The sequence below is a fragment of the Perognathus longimembris genome, chromosome 1 (assembly GCF_023159225.1).
Source record: "Perognathus longimembris pacificus isolate PPM17 chromosome 1, ASM2315922v1, whole genome shotgun sequence".
Lineage (NCBI taxonomy): Eukaryota > Metazoa > Chordata > Mammalia > Rodentia > Heteromyidae > Perognathus > Perognathus longimembris.
In genome coordinates, this window is record NC_063161.1 from 160589124 (window position 1) to 160603560 (window position 14437).

Here is a 14437-nt window from a genome sequence, read left to right on the forward strand (position 1 = left end):
GGGGTCGAGGAGCCTCCGCCCGGCGTGAGTGCCCACACGCGTGGAGCCGTGGCAGCCCGGCGGGCGAGGGCCGGGGCCTGGCAACCTCGGCCGCCCCTGTGTGCTGGGCACCGTCTGCCTGCAGCCCTCGGCCCCCCTCCCCCCCCCCCACTGCCGCCCTCGCCCCCCTCCTCCCCCCCCCCCCTGCCACCTGCTGTCAGTTTTTCCAGAAGAACGAGGCTTGCGGAATGCTGGCCGTGGGCCTGGGCCGCGTGGCCCGGCCGGCTGTGTGCCGTGGAGGCGCTGGGCTGCCTCGGTCAGGGCTCGCCGGGCTGCGAAGCCCCTTGCTCTGGCAGAGGCCCCAGCCCGGGGCGGGAGGGAGGCAGGGGAGCCCGGGACGGGAGCGCCCCCTCACCAGCCCGGGCTGAACCGCGGCCGGCTTGGTGGGCCTGGTGTGAGGCCCCGGGGGACAGTGTCATGTGCCTGGCCTCCTGAGGCGAGAAGTGGGGGGACGGCCAAGAGCGAAGGCTGCTCCCAGGGGTGGCGGCCGCCCACCCTGGATGGGCCGGGGGGCTGCCGCCGTGTCCTGTCCTTACCTCCTGCCCGCCTCCCTCCTGCCACCCCTGGCATCTACGCCAGCCCATCCCCTGGGGACTCCGGGGGCCGGGAGACCTGGGTGGGCAGCTCCTGTGGCGGGGAGGTGGCCATCATGGCCGGCGGTCGCAGAGCCGCTGCTGTGGGTGCCATGGAGGCCCCGTGCCGGTCCAAGTGAGCGCTGTGGACAGCGGCTCGTGAGGGCTACCGGGGCGTCTGGGCCGGGACGGAGGGGGGCCTGTCACCGCACCCAGCCCGGGGCGGGGAGCGACGGAGGGGGGACCGGAGCTCTGTCAGCGTCCGGGCACTGATGGGGAAGATTAGGGGCTTACAGGGGGGGTGGCCAGAGGAGCCTTCCCTCGGGAGGGGAGAGTCGGGGTGGCGGAGGGGAGGGGGTGGTCCCGTCCCTCCCTCCATCACAGCCCAGCCTGCGGGGGGCAGGGGCAGGGCTCGCGCCCGCGCGTGCCCCCGGGCGTGGCTCTGAGCCCACGCACACGCGCCCCGGCGTGTGGCCATGGGCACGGCCGTCGGGGGCCGTCGGGCTCGCTCCTGGTCGGAAGGCGGTTGTGCTCTGGCTCTGGGCCTTCGCTGCAGCGCCGTGGCCTCCCCCCCCCCTCCCTTTCGGGAGGCCTCCCGGGTTTCTCTAACGCAGGCGGGCCGGTGGGCGCACGGGGCCCCTGTGAAGGGACCGTGGTGGGGGGCCTCGCCCTGGCCCCGGGCGGCTTCGCGGGGAGAGCACAGGCCTGGGGGTGGGCCCTGGGGGTGCTGGGGGCCCCCTCCCCCCCGTGACGGCGCCTCCCGTGTGCAGCCGTGCAGGAGGAGCGGCAGCGCGGCAAGGACCGGAATGAGAACGAGGTCGAGTCCACGAGCAGCGCCAACGAGGACATGCCCGTGGAGAAGATTCTAGAAGCTGAGCTGGCAGTCGAGCCCAAGACCGAGACCTATGTGGAGGCCAATATGGGTCTGAACCCCAGCTCGGTGAGTCCCAGACTTGGTAGGTGTGAGAACCCCACCTGCCTCCGTTTCTCCCCTTTCCTCCCTCTCCTCCTCCTCGAGAGTCCGGGGCGCCGGGGTGCCCTGGGGTGGTCGCGGGCCCCGTGGCTGGCTGCCGCCGGGCCGCCTGCCCCGTTGGTTGGTTTCCTTCGTTGGTGATCGCGTGCGGGACTAGTGTCTTCCCACGTGGCTGTGGGCGAGGCCCCCCTGCCCAGCTCTGTCAGGGACAGCAGCCTTCCCCCGCCCCTCCCCCAGCTCGCGTGCACGCCCTCTGTGCTCATGAGGCCCGCCCAGGTCACCCCCCTCCCACCCCACCCTCTCCTCCTGTGGAGCTCCGTGCTTGCATCCGATCGGGGGCTGGGGAGAGGCCGCGGGGACCCCGAAGGGCCCCCCGCAAACCCTGCCTGCTGTGACCCTAGGGGAGGGGTCCCGCACCCCACACCCGCCAGCCCTGGAAGGGGGTGAGCAGAATCTGCAGAGGGTGGAGGGAGGCCAGGCGCTCCTTGCCGTCAGTAAGAACATCACCTGGGGAAATCCTCCGCCCTTTGCTTTTGCCACTGTTCCCGGAAAGTGGGGGCTTTCGGGACTGGGTGCGGGGCCCTGCGCCCGGGGAGGAAGCTGTGCCCCCCAGGGCCACTTGCCCCTGCTTGGCAGTGCCCAGCTTGCAGCTGAACGACAGCCCGTGTCGGCCTCGGGGCCCCTTTCCCCCAGCCCCTCCCAGGCTGGGCCTGGCCCCCTGGGCTCCCGGGTGGGGCCTGGGCCCCGCCTGGGTGGTCCTGCTGACACGCCTCCTTGGCAGGAGCTGGCAGCTCGTTAGATGCCTGCCGGTAGATGAGCTCAGAGAGTGAAGCCCTTGCCTGAGGCAGAAGCCCGCGTAGCCCTTCCTCTCCCGGAGGCCCCTCCAGGCCCAGTCTGCCGGCCCGGAGCCTGAGCCTCGCACCTGCTGTGCTCCTCTTCTTCCCGACCCTGTCTGTCGTGGATGGTAACCCAGGTGCTTCCGCCTGCTGGGGCCTGGCCAGCCCACGGTCCTCAGGGCTCTTCCCACTCCTAGAGACAGTCCAGGCTCCATGGGACGCCCTAGGGGCAGCCGGCCAGTGACCAGAGAGACCACTGCCATTGCTCAGGTGCCAGACACGGCTGAATTTCCCCTCGCCCCTCAGTCCCCACGGCTGCCCTGGCCCCTCGCCCCTCAGTCCCCATTGTGGTCCCGGGCCCTGGCCCCTCACCCCTCAGTCCCCACGGCTGTCCTGGGCTCTTGCTTTCCAGGGCTTCTCTGAGGCAGATGGGCAAACTAGGAGGCTACTGATTGAGCTACGTGATGGAGGAATGAGGTGTGTGTGTGTGTGTGTGTGTGTGTGTGTGTGTGTGTGTGTGTGGCCAGCCTGGGCAGGGCTGGGACTGCTCTGTCAGGGGGTGTGGAGGGGTGTGGGGGGCTGGGGCTGCTCTGTCAGGGGTGTGTGGAGGGGTGTGGGGGGCTGGGGCTGCTCTGTCAGGGGTGTGTGGAGGGGTGTGGGGGGCTGGGGCTGCTCTGTCAGGGGTGTGTGGAGGGGTGTGGGGGGCTGGGGCTGCTCTGTCGGGGTGTGTGGAGGGGTGTGGGGGGCTGGGGCTGCTCTGTCGGGGGTGTGTGGAGGGGTGTGGGGGGCTGGGGCTGCTCTGTCGGGGGTGTGGAGGGGTGTGGCCAGCCCGGGCAGGGCTGCTTTGTGGGGGGGGTATGGAGGGGTGTGGCCAGCCCGAGCAGGGCTGCTTTGTCGGGGGTGGGGGGTAGGGGGTGGGGTGGTGGAGGGGTGTGGCCAGCCCGGGCAGGGCTGGGCTCTTGGGAGGAGTTCAGGTGGAGGATTGAGTGAGGAGCCAAGTATGGGGCATTGGGCTGAAGGACATCCACTGACTGCCCATCCTCGTGACTCAGTTTCCTCCCCGAGGCTCAGGCCCCCCTGTTCCTTCCCTCCAGCCAGGAGGCCTGGGTCCCTCTGTCACGGAGCCTTCTCCCTGATTCCTTCGCTGGCTGATGTCTGGACGGTGTGGCACCGCCGGGCAGGCCGTTTCTGTCCGCGGGATGCTTTGGCGGGCGGCTCTTTCTTCTGCTCTGCTTCCCTGGCCGCGGCTGTTCCCGAGGGCCTGAGGGATCCCACACCCCGATTCCCCAGCCCCCCGAGGGCCTGAGGGATCCCACACCCCGATTCCCCAGCCCCCCGAGGGCCTGAGGGATCCCACACCCCGATTCCCCAGCCCCCCGAGGGCCTGAGGGATCCCACACCCCGATTCCCCAGCCCCCCGAGGGCCTGAGGGATCCCACACCCCGATTCCCCAGCCCAGCCGCCTGCAGGAGTTGGGAGGCCCCTCCTGCCATGCCGAGAAGCCTGCCTTGTTTTCCCTTCCATGAGCGTGGCTGGCTAGTCTCCTCGCTAACTGAATTTTCTGGAAGGCTTCCCACCTCTGCCCAGGGCCTTGGTATGTCACCGTTTTCCCGCCCTGTGCCGTCCCCCAGGGGAGCCGCCTTGACGTGAGCATCCATGTTGAGGGGCTGCCTGTTGTGTGGCCTCCCTGGCTCGGTTCCTCGGCCCCGCCCCCCAGGGCCGGGACCCGAGTGCATGCCGGGTCTCTGGGGGTTTCCTGTGGCCTCCCAGGCCGGTCCTCACAAGCTGACTCCGTGATCTGGAGGTGAGACGGCGCGACTGGGTCTCGGTGGTCGTCGCCAGGGTCTCTGCAGGCCTGCTCCTCCCGCAGCTCTGGGGAGGACCCGTTTTCCATCCTCCTCCGTGTCTGGAGGCCACGTTCCGTGGCCCGAGGGTCCTGCTCCATGTGTCTCGAAGCCAGCCGCGTCTCCCCCGCTCTGGCCTCTGCTCCTGTGCCCCGCCCCTCTGCTCTCAGCCACGCCTCCTCCAGGACTCACCGTGCTGTCGGCCCCCTGATGCAGAACCATTTCCCATCCCCAGGGTCCTCCTGTGGCCACAGCTGCCAAGTCTCTGGGCCCCTCAGCGCCACAGCCTGGCCTCAGAGGTCGGGGCGCAGGACTCTCCGGGGTTCTCCACGTGGACGGGGCCTGGCCTGGAGCCATTTCCTGTGGGTGCCTCGGTGGTGCGGTCCCCATCAGTGTCCCCTTCCTCTTCCACAGCCCAACGACCCCGTCACCAACATCTGCCAAGCCGCAGACAAGCAGCTCTTCACCCTCGTGGAGTGGGCCAAGAGGGTCCCGCACTTCTCTGAGCTTCCGCTGGACGACCAGGTCATCCTGCTGCGGGCAGGTGAGCGGCCGGGGGCTGGGGCCGCGGCGGGCGGTGGGGAAAGCCGGGGGGTGGGCGTGGGGGGGGGTCCCTGGCCTGCAGACAGGTGCGGGGCTGCTTGCCAGCGCCGGGGTGCGCAGGCTCGGAGTGGGGCGCGGTGGGTAGGAACGCTGCCTCTGGGGAGCGGGGTGAGCTGGCTAAGCACGCGCAGATGCGGCAGGCGGGTGGTAGGAGCGTTTAGGGGTCGGGGTGAGCTGGCTAAGCACGCGCAGATGCGGCAGGCGGGTGGTAGGAGCGTTTAGGGGTCGGGGTAAGCACGCGCAGATGTGGCTGGCCACCCTGGGCCATCTGGTCTGTAGCGGGAGCCCTGGCGCGTTGCCGGCTGGGTCCTGCCTGACAAGGCGGCCGGTGGGTGAGCCGGGATCCAGTTCCTCCCTTGGGAACGGGGACAGTGTGCCCGGGGTCTCTCTCACGGCCTGGGTGCAGTGCTGGGCCCTGTCTCACCACGGGCCAGTAGCCAACGCAGCCTTGGGGCCTGAGCCCCCCACCGCCGGGGTTGCCTGTCTTACGCCAGGTCCCCTGCCTCCGCCCAGCCTCCTGGGCCTCGGCTAGTACAAGGCAGTTCCCTGGTAGAGGGTGGAGGAAAATAGCCAAAGACAGCTGTCTGTGTGGCACAGAACGTTCTGGAAGCTGCTTGCCCAGGGCCAGGGTCCCACAGGCCCACCCCTCCCTCCTCTCCGTTGAAGGAGCTTTGTGATCGGGTCAGGCTGCCCGCGTGAGTCGGGGTGCTCGCCCTTTCGCCCTTCGTAGGTCCCGCCATGCCTGCCCCTCCTGGGGTTCCGGTGGGCCTCCACTGCCTGCACTGCCTGGACTGGATCTGTGGGTGTTGGGCCCGCCAGGGGCGTGTCTGCCCAGCTCTGCCCTGGCTTTTAGGGCTCCGCTCCAGGTAGCCCGAGTCCAGATGTTCGTGCCGTGCCCAAGTCTGGTGGCCGGTGCCGGTGAGGCCGGGGTCCCCTCTTGTATCCCCTGTAGTCAGTTCCGCCACCCTGAGGGCCTCCGGTCAGCCCGGCTTCAGGCTGGGTCCCGCACGCAGCCCCGCCGGCTGTGATCAGCAAGCAGAGCTTTCAGCCCATCTTGGGGGGGCCTCTTGGACTCCTCTGTGCGGAGAAGGGCCCCGTCCTCGAGGGAGGTCCTACCGCAGGTATCCGGGGGCCCTCAGAGACGAGGTGTTCAGTGGTTCCGGCCTCTTCTGTAGCAGACCGGAGCGCCTCGGGTCTTCTGTTTGCCGGACAGATAGACGAAGGCAGCGCCAGGGCCACTCCTGGCTCTCCCGCCTCCTCCTCTCACGACCACGTGCTGCCGCATCGTGAGGCCCCGCTTGCCCCTCCAGCCAGGCCCACCGGTCAGCGGCACACCAGGACCCCCCATCCCCACCCCCCGCTGCTTTGCCTCGTCCTGTCTCTGTCCCCACTCGGGGACAGCCTAGGTCACGGCCGCAAGCCCCTCAGGTAGCAGCCCTTAACTCTAGTCTTCACACATGTTCCCCAGCCTCACCAGACTATGGCACCCTAGCTTTTTACTCCCCCTTCAAACGGGCTCCCTGCCCCCACCCGGGAATGGGGACCAGTGGACGGTGAGGAGGGGCCAGCCCAGCGTCCGAGCTGCTGTCCCCCGCACTGGCCATGCAGCTCCTCCCTCCACCCTCCCCACGGTGGCCGCAGCTCAGCCTCCCGGCAGCGACGGCAGTCCACCTGGGGTCGTGCTGGCGTTCCGGGGTCCACGTGACACGGGGCGTGTCCGCACATCTGAAGTGGGCAGCCCGGCCAGCATGGGGCGAGGCTTGCTTCCTGGCTTCTGCGCGGGGTCCCTGGAGCCGTGGTTCTTTTCTTTGCTCTTTGGTGGGTCGTGGGGCTTGACCTCTGGGCCTGGGCGCTGTCCCTCAGCTCTTCAGCTCAAGGCTGGCGCGCTACCCCTCGAACCACAGCACCACTTCGGGTTTTCTGGTGGCTCATGGAGATCAGAGTCTCATGGACTTCCTTGCCCGGGCTGGCTTTGAACGGCGATTACAGGCGTGAGCCACCGGCGCCGGGCTCTGGAGCCATGTCTCTCGGTGATTGTGCGGGGTTGAGCGCAGGCAGGGCCCGGGCTGCGTGGTCGTACACCGGTGGCGAGCCCTGACACGTAGGCCCGCTCCCTGTGCTGGTCACCTGCGCCCCTCCGGGCAGGCCGGCACGAGCCACGGGCGATCGCAGCGAGGAGGAGGACCGGGGGGTTGATCCACTCACGGGGAGCCGTGGGGCTCCCGTGAGAGCCAGCTGTGGGGACCGTGATCGCTAGCATGAACGATGGCTTGGGCCCGTCCAGTCTCCACGAGCCGTCCCAACGCTTGTGCAGAGTCCTTTTCCCCAGGTCTCTCCCAGACCCCTTCTCAGCCCTGGGAGGCCCGCTGTCACTCTGGACCAGACTCGACACTGAGAGGCTAGCCCGAGGGTGGGGGCGTGGCTCAGGCGGTCACGTGCCAGCCAGTGAGCCAAGGCTCAGATACCGAGTTCAAGCCCTGATATTAGACCCCCAAAACCCCAAAAATGCGCAAAACAAGACCAGTACGATCCCCCGAGAATGTCCCCCGGGGGCCTCTGGTGCCGAGCTGTCCGGTTTCCACGTGGAACGGGGCCCGCGTCCCCAGGGCCGCCGGCGTTCTCGGGTCACCGAGTTCTCCCGTCTCCCGAGGCCCGCGTGCCGCATGTTGTGGCGGAGCCGTCGGCGGGCGCCTGGGCCGGCTGCGGGAGGGGCTCCGGGTGGGGTTTGTGGGCGCCTCTGCCGGGTCGGCGGGGGAGCTTCCCCAGCCTGGGCTGCACAGGAACGCCGTGTCTGTACTCGGGCCGAACCCGGGGCCTGAGGCCGGTGCTCTACTACTCCAGCCTCAGCTCTGCTCCTGGCTTTTCGGTGGTTAATTGGAGAGGAGAGGCTCACGGGCCTTTCCGTGCGGGCTGGCTCTGAACCGGGGGCTTCAGATCTCAGCCTCTTGACAGCTAGGAGGACGGGCGTGACCTCTTTGGGAGGGGGCGGGGCTCCGTGGAGCCTGCTGTGGGAACTCTGGCCCGGGTGGGTGGATCTGGGACACCTGCTTTTTCTGGGGGGGGGGGGGAGGCGGGGTGGAAGCCGCCGAGTGACCCCGCCCTCCTCCTCCCAGGCTGGAACGAGCTGCTCATCGCCTCCTTCTCGCACCGGTCCATCGCCGTGAAGGACGGGATCCTCCTGGCCACCGGGCTGCACGTCCACCGCAGCAGCGCCCACAGCGCAGGGGTGGGCGCCATCTTCGACAGGTGGGCGGGCGTGGGGGGCCGCGGCCCGTCTCCCCGTTGAGCCGGCGCGGTGCGGCGCCGCCGGGGCTGGCCTCTCGGCCGGCGTCCCGCGCGTTTCACCCGCGAGTGCCCGGCCGTGCTGTTCTCAGCACGCGGGCAGATGGACCCACGGGTCTGGCACGCGGCGGTCTCCGGCGGCGCGGCCGGGGTGCCGTCACAGCCCTCGTGGGCCTCTGCCCCGACTGGCACCCCGTGGCGGGCAGACACGCCCGCCACGCCTCGGCCCACGTTGGGCACGGACGTGTGCCTCTCGGATGCCCTCCGGGGGGCAGCCCGCGGCCCGGGCCTTCGGGCTCTGCACGCCGCGCTCTTGGAACGCCAGCCTGCTTACACTCCAGGCAGCGGGCGGCGGCTTCCTGCCCCGCCTGCAACCCAGCGGCCCCCGCGCCTCCAGAGCTGTAGCCAGGAGGGGCGGGGGGCTGGGCTGGGCAGCAAGGGAGGCGTGGGGAGTGGGGAGGAGCAGGCTGGAGGAGCCATCGGAGAGGGCCCGGCCCTCCTGAGACCTGCCTGTGAGGAACGTGCCGGCCATGCTCCCCGCCCTGTGACAGCGACCGAGGCCTCCGGCTTGCACTCCCGTTCCCTGGGTCCGCGGAGTGGCTGCTGGACGGGTCTCAGCTGCTCCCCACCCGCGGCGAGAGTGGGACCACAGTGGGCTGCGTGCCCAGCCCCGCGCCGGCCTCTGCGGCCCTGTGCCCTGCTCGGGGGGGCGCCGGTCCTGAGCCTGCCCGGGCCCCTGAGCTGCTGCTCTCTCCCCTCAGCCCCAGGTCCCTCGTGTTCCTGTAGGGAGCCCCGGGGCCTCCCCAGCCCCCCTCCCATGGTCTGTGGGAGAGCTCTGGTTCCTGGGGGGACCATCCGGGTCCCATCGCCCTGGCCTGGCCGGCCACTTTCACTTCTTGGACTCGCTGCTCCCATTCTGGAGCCGGGGGCGGGGTTCAGGGGGCTGGGGCCGGGCTGATGCGATCTGAGACCCCCCCCCGCCCCCAGCTCAGCCCAGCCGAGACAGGAGCCTGCTCTGGGCTCAAGGGGCGTGGTGGACGGAGGCAGAAGATGCCCAGAGGGCTCCGCGGAGGCGCCCTCTGTGGGGAGGAGGCAGTGTGAAGGCTGAGAAGGGGCCCCTCCCACCGTGGCCCCCACGCAGGGAGGCCAGGCCCCGGGAAAGGCCTTCCCCCAAGGGTAACGGGAGCAGCGTGGCCGGGACTCGGTCCACAGCGAGCAGGACTGGTGCGGGTCCAGACAGGTCCCCGAGGCCGCGGTCCCACCCCGGGCTCCCTGGCCGGCCTCGTGCCCAGGCTCCCCGTGACCTCCTGGAGGCGAAGCCTGCCTCGTCCTCTTCCAGCCCCGCCCGCCCGGCCCGTCCAGCTGCCCTCGCCGTCCGGTGTGGCGGGGCTCTGGTGAGAGCCTGTCTGACTTGGATCTGAGTCCTACCACCGCCTCCTCCCCCCGCAGGGTGCTGACAGAGCTGGTGTCCAAAATGCGGGACATGCAGATGGACAAGACGGAGCTGGGCTGCCTGCGTGCCATCGTCCTCTTCAACCCTGGTAGGGAGGGCCACGGCCTGGGCAGGGCCCCGGGGGGCTGCCGAGGCGGGGGGGGGGGGGCTGCTCCCGTGGGGCGCAGAGCAGGAGAGGTGCGGTGTGGACACCCGTTGTGCTGTCTGTCGGGGCGGGTGGGGGGGAGGGGGAGGCTGCTGGGGGGGAGGGGCCCTTGGAGAGCAGCCAGAAGGCCTCTTGAGCTGTTCCCGGCTCTGACCCACGGCGTCCTGCGTGGCTGGGCTGTAGGTGTTGGCTGACCTGGGCCCAGGCCAGGCACAGGGATGTACACGGGAGGTGGAGGGTGGGAACTGGCAGAAGTTGCATCCGCCTGAGGAGCCTGGCACATTCCAGAAAGCCCAGGCCACCCCTGGTGATCACACTGGTCACCGTGTGTGTGTCCTGGAGGTTTTGCTGACCGTGGTCACGGCGGCTCTGCAGAATGAGCTTTGGCCCAGGGTCCTGAGCTTTGGGCAGAGGTGCTGGGCTGTGGATGGAGGTCCCGGGCTCCCCGGGGGGGCTTCCGGGTCTCTCTGCACTGCACGAGCTTGGGATTTCCAGGGGGAGCGCATGCAACTTCGGTTCTGACGCAGTAGCCTTGTGTGGTTACCATGACAACGGAGGCAGGTTCCTGAAACTTTATGGGTAGTGGCCCTGGGTCCCTGGAGATGAAGGAAGCGGCTCAGGTGGTGTGGCTTTTGTGCGGCAGACCCCCAGGCTCGAATCCAGAGCAGTCTGCCTGCAAGACCGCACCTGCGGCAGCTCTGACCGCCCAGCGCGGGGCTGGAGACCTCCCCGCAGGCTCGAGTCCCCCAGGGCGGGTCCAGGGATGGCCCAGGGCCGGGGTTCTGACTGCGGCTTCTCTGCCCACAGACTCCAAGGGGCTCTCGAACCCGGCCGAGGTGGAGGCTCTGAGGGAGAAGGTGTACGCGTCGCTGGAGGCTTACTGCAAACACAAATACCCGGAGCAGCCGGGCAGGTGAGGGCTTGCTGGGGGGGCCCCTGCCCCGCGTGTGCGCCCCGGGCACGGCCCCTGGGCGCGGTGGGCGCTCCCGCGGGCGCGGCCCGCCGCCGCCCACCCCCTGCACCTCCCGCCGCAGCCCCTCCAGCGCAGGCCCGTAGGGGTGCAGCCACACCCTCCCCCGCCTTGAGGCAGGCCCGTGCGAGGCCCCGTGACCCCAGCGCCTGCCTACGAGGTGCTTGGTCGTGGCTGGAGCGCAGGTTGGCCGTCCTACGCCCTGCTGCCCAGCCAGCCGGGGTTCCGCTCGGAAGCCCAGGGTGCCGGGTACACACGCACGCACACACGCACGCACGCACGCACACACACACACACACGTTCCGCTCGGAAGCCCAGGGTGCCGGGTACACACGCACGCACGCACGCACGCACACACACACACACGTTCCGCTCGGAAGCCCAGGGTGCCGGGTACACACGCACGCACGCACGCACACACGCACACACACGTTCCGCTCGGAAGCCCAGGGTGCCGGGTACACACACACGCACGCACGCACGCACACACGCACACACACGTTCCGCTCGGAAGCCCAGGGTGCCGGGTACACACACACACACGCACGCACGCACGCACACACGCACACACACGTTCTGCTCGGAAGCCCAGGGTGCTGGGTACACACACACGCACGCACGCACGCACACACACGTTCCGCTCGGAAGCCCAGGGTGCTGGGTACACACACACGCACGCACGCACGCACGCACACATGCACACACACGTTCCGCTCGGAAGCCCAGGGTGCCGGGTACACACACACACACACGCACGCACGCACACACACACACACACAGACACACGTTCCGCTCGGAAGCCCAGGGTGCCGGGTACACGCACGCACACACACACACACACACACACGTTCCGCTCGGAAGCCCAGGGTGCCCGGTACACACACACACGCACGCACGCACGCACGCACGCACACACACACACACTCCTGGCCCCGTTTTCCCCGTCATTTCCCCCCTCCTCAGAGCACCCCCTCGTTGGAGGTCTGCAGACGAGGAGCGGGGGAGCCGGGGAGGCTGGGCGGGGGACAGCACCGCGCGCTGCCTGGCGCGCACACGGTTAACCGTCCGCGCCGCCGCTCAGCCCTCATCTGGTTTGGTTTAAAGTAAAACTTGGGCGGCGGGTGGGGGGATGGGGGGTGGGGGGGGGGGCTGGCTTGTTTTTCCTGGCTTCCTGCCTCAGCCCATTTCACCAGCTCAGCAGAAAACAGCCCGTCCTCTGGCCTCGCTCCAGCCTTCCAGTTTTGGACTTTGGGGCCTTTCAGATGGGATTAAGAGGCAGCCAACCGCAGGACTTCCTCCCCTGGAAATAAAAGAGGCTGTTAATAATTAATGTACCCCAAAGCCCCCCCACCCCCCGCCCCAGGGTCCCGTGTGGAGAGCGGTGGGCAGGGCGCAGAGGAGGCCTGGGGCCGACAAGGGGCTCAGGGGGGGCCGCTCTGTCCACGCCGCACCGTCCTCCCTCCCGTCTGCGGTGGCTCCCCCGGGAGCCCCAGGCCCCCTCCTCCTCCCTCCCCCGCTACCCCGCGGGGCCCCGTGGGACCCCCTGCCTTCCTGCCAGCCCAGCGGAGCTCTTCCTGAGAGAGACCGGGAGGCCGGGACGCCGCAGGACCCCCGGCTCACCTCAGGCGGGGAACCCCCCCCCCCCGAAGCCCGTGGCTTCCCGGTCACACACCGGGCGCCCTGCTGGTCCACTCGCGCCCCCGCCTCCTCCAGGGTGGGCGTCCCCGAGACGCCGCCTGCTGGCCTCTGCCCGCCCTGGGGTCTGGGCGCCCCCGTGCCCTCCTCCTCTTCCGAGGCACCCCCCCCCCCTTCTTCCTGCAGACGGGGCTCCCTGGGCTCTGCACGGGGCGGAGCAGGCGGCCTTGCGCGGCCCCTGCTGCCCCTCACCGGCCTGCCCTCCCGCAGGTTCGCTAAGCTCCTGCTCCGCCTGCCGGCTCTGCGCTCCATCGGGCTCAAGTGCCTGGAGCACCTGTTCTTCTTCAAGCTCATCGGGGACACGCCCATCGACACCTTCCTCATGGAGATGCTAGAGGCCCCGCACCAGATGACCTAGGCCCGCGGGCCGGCCCTCGCGCCACCCCGTCTAGCGCCCCGCCGGGCTGGAGCCCCGCGCCCGGCCCCGCCTGGCCCGTGTGGACCTTCGGGGGCAGCCTGTCACTGCAGCTCCGAGAGATGTTTCCATTCTCGTTCACCTTGATTCCTGCTTGTGCCTGGCCCAGGTCGGGGCTCTCCTGGGACTGGTGCGAGAGCGTCCCAGCAGGCCCCCGGGCGGCTCCGGGGCCCAGGGCCGCGGGAGCTGGGAAGGGGCTCGTCCGCCTCCGTCTGCTGCGGCTGGTGCTCTTCACCCGCGCGGGGACAGGAGGGGTGGACGGGGACAAGGCTGCGAGGCACCGCAGAGCCACCTCGCCCTGGGAGTCAGTCCGGCAGGGACCGGGCCACCCACCACCCACCGCAGAGTTCAGGGCCACACGCCTCTTTTCCAAAGATGATTTGGGACTTTGCCCCTGGAGCTGAGAACAGGGGCTCCCAGTGGGCCGTGGGTTTGGGGCCCGTGTAGGCTTCAGGGGCCGGGGCCACCCGGTCGCTTTGCCTCTGTTTCCTCTCTGCAGCATTGTCTGGGTTTTAGCTTCTCCCCACCCCACCTTCCCATCCACCCAGGGCAGTGAGACAGCAGTGCCCGGCCTCCCCCCCACCCCGTGTCTCCTCCCGTGGCCGGTGTGGTGGGCATGAGCTAGCCCGGTCTCAGATGGCCTTGGGAGGAGCACACGGCGGTCACTGCAGACTCTGCTCACCTCTTCTGTGTGGATGTCGGCCCCCCAGAAGGCCGCGGGAGGGGAAGAAGGCTGCCGGCCCGCGGGCAGTTTGCGGGGACTTGTAGATGAACCACACGCGCGGGGGTCGAGGTGCTCTGTCCTGGTGCCAGTGGCCACCGGCACTGTGGGGTCCTGCGTGAGCCTCTTCTCTGGCCCGTGGGGTCCCCAGAGTGGCCTTGGGTGTCTCCGGGTGACGTTTGCCCAGAGCCTGAACTAGGGTTCCATCTCCGTGCTCTGGGCTGGGCCTCAGCCCCTCCTGCCGCCCCGCCCCGCCCTGCCCCGCCCCGCGCAGGGCCCTCTCAGGTTGAACAGCCTCTTTTGCACTGTAGGCCTCACGCTGGCCCCAGTACGCGTCACGCTCGTGTCTCAGATCCCGGGGCCCAGGGGTGTCAGAGCAGGCGCCTGAGTGGAGGGCCCGGGTGGGCGGGCTGGGGGGTCCAGGGAAGGGCCGCGGCTCTCTCTCGGCCGCACGGGCGGGGGGGGGGAGCTGGTGCCCTCCCTGCCATGGCTGCAGCCGGGTGTGGGTGGGTCTCGGGAGGGACTGGTTCCCAGTGCTCGGTGGGCAGGACTGGTCCATTCGTTTCCTTCTGAGAGCCCCGCCTGCCACCAGCAGAGGCACCTGGGTGGAGACAGTTGGTGCTAGAGGCTGTGAAGGATTCCAGAAACATCTTCCTACCACCTGCTCCTCCTGTCAACACAGTGGCTCTGGAGATGTGCACAGGGGCTTTGCAGTGCCAGGGCCAGTGTCTGTTCTCCCTCCCCCCACCCCGGCCCCTGCCAGATTCTCCCAGAACGCCGCATGGCCTCCGGCTACGCCCGGCAGAGGGGCTCTGTTCCACACCCAGCCTGTGCCTTCCGCGGTGCCCTGTGCCCCTCACCAGCCCCGGCCCCGCCTGGCGTCCGGGCC

General features: G+C 69.7%; 1 protein-coding gene across 1 annotated transcript in view; it reads left to right on the top strand.

The window, feature by feature from the left end:
• The window catches only part of Rxra (retinoid X receptor alpha), an 82871-nt gene extending 68873 nt beyond the window's left edge, over positions 1–13998 (top strand). Inside the window, 6 exon segments of the mRNA XM_048345776.1 lie at positions 1382–1551; positions 4679–4808; positions 7981–8113; positions 9599–9690; positions 10555–10660; positions 12623–13998. Coding sequence (XP_048201733.1) covers positions 1382–1551; positions 4679–4808; positions 7981–8113; positions 9599–9690; positions 10555–10660; positions 12623–12770 — 779 coding nt within the window. The 3' untranslated portion in view covers positions 12771–13998.
• Positions 13999–14437: the final 439 nt, after the last annotated feature.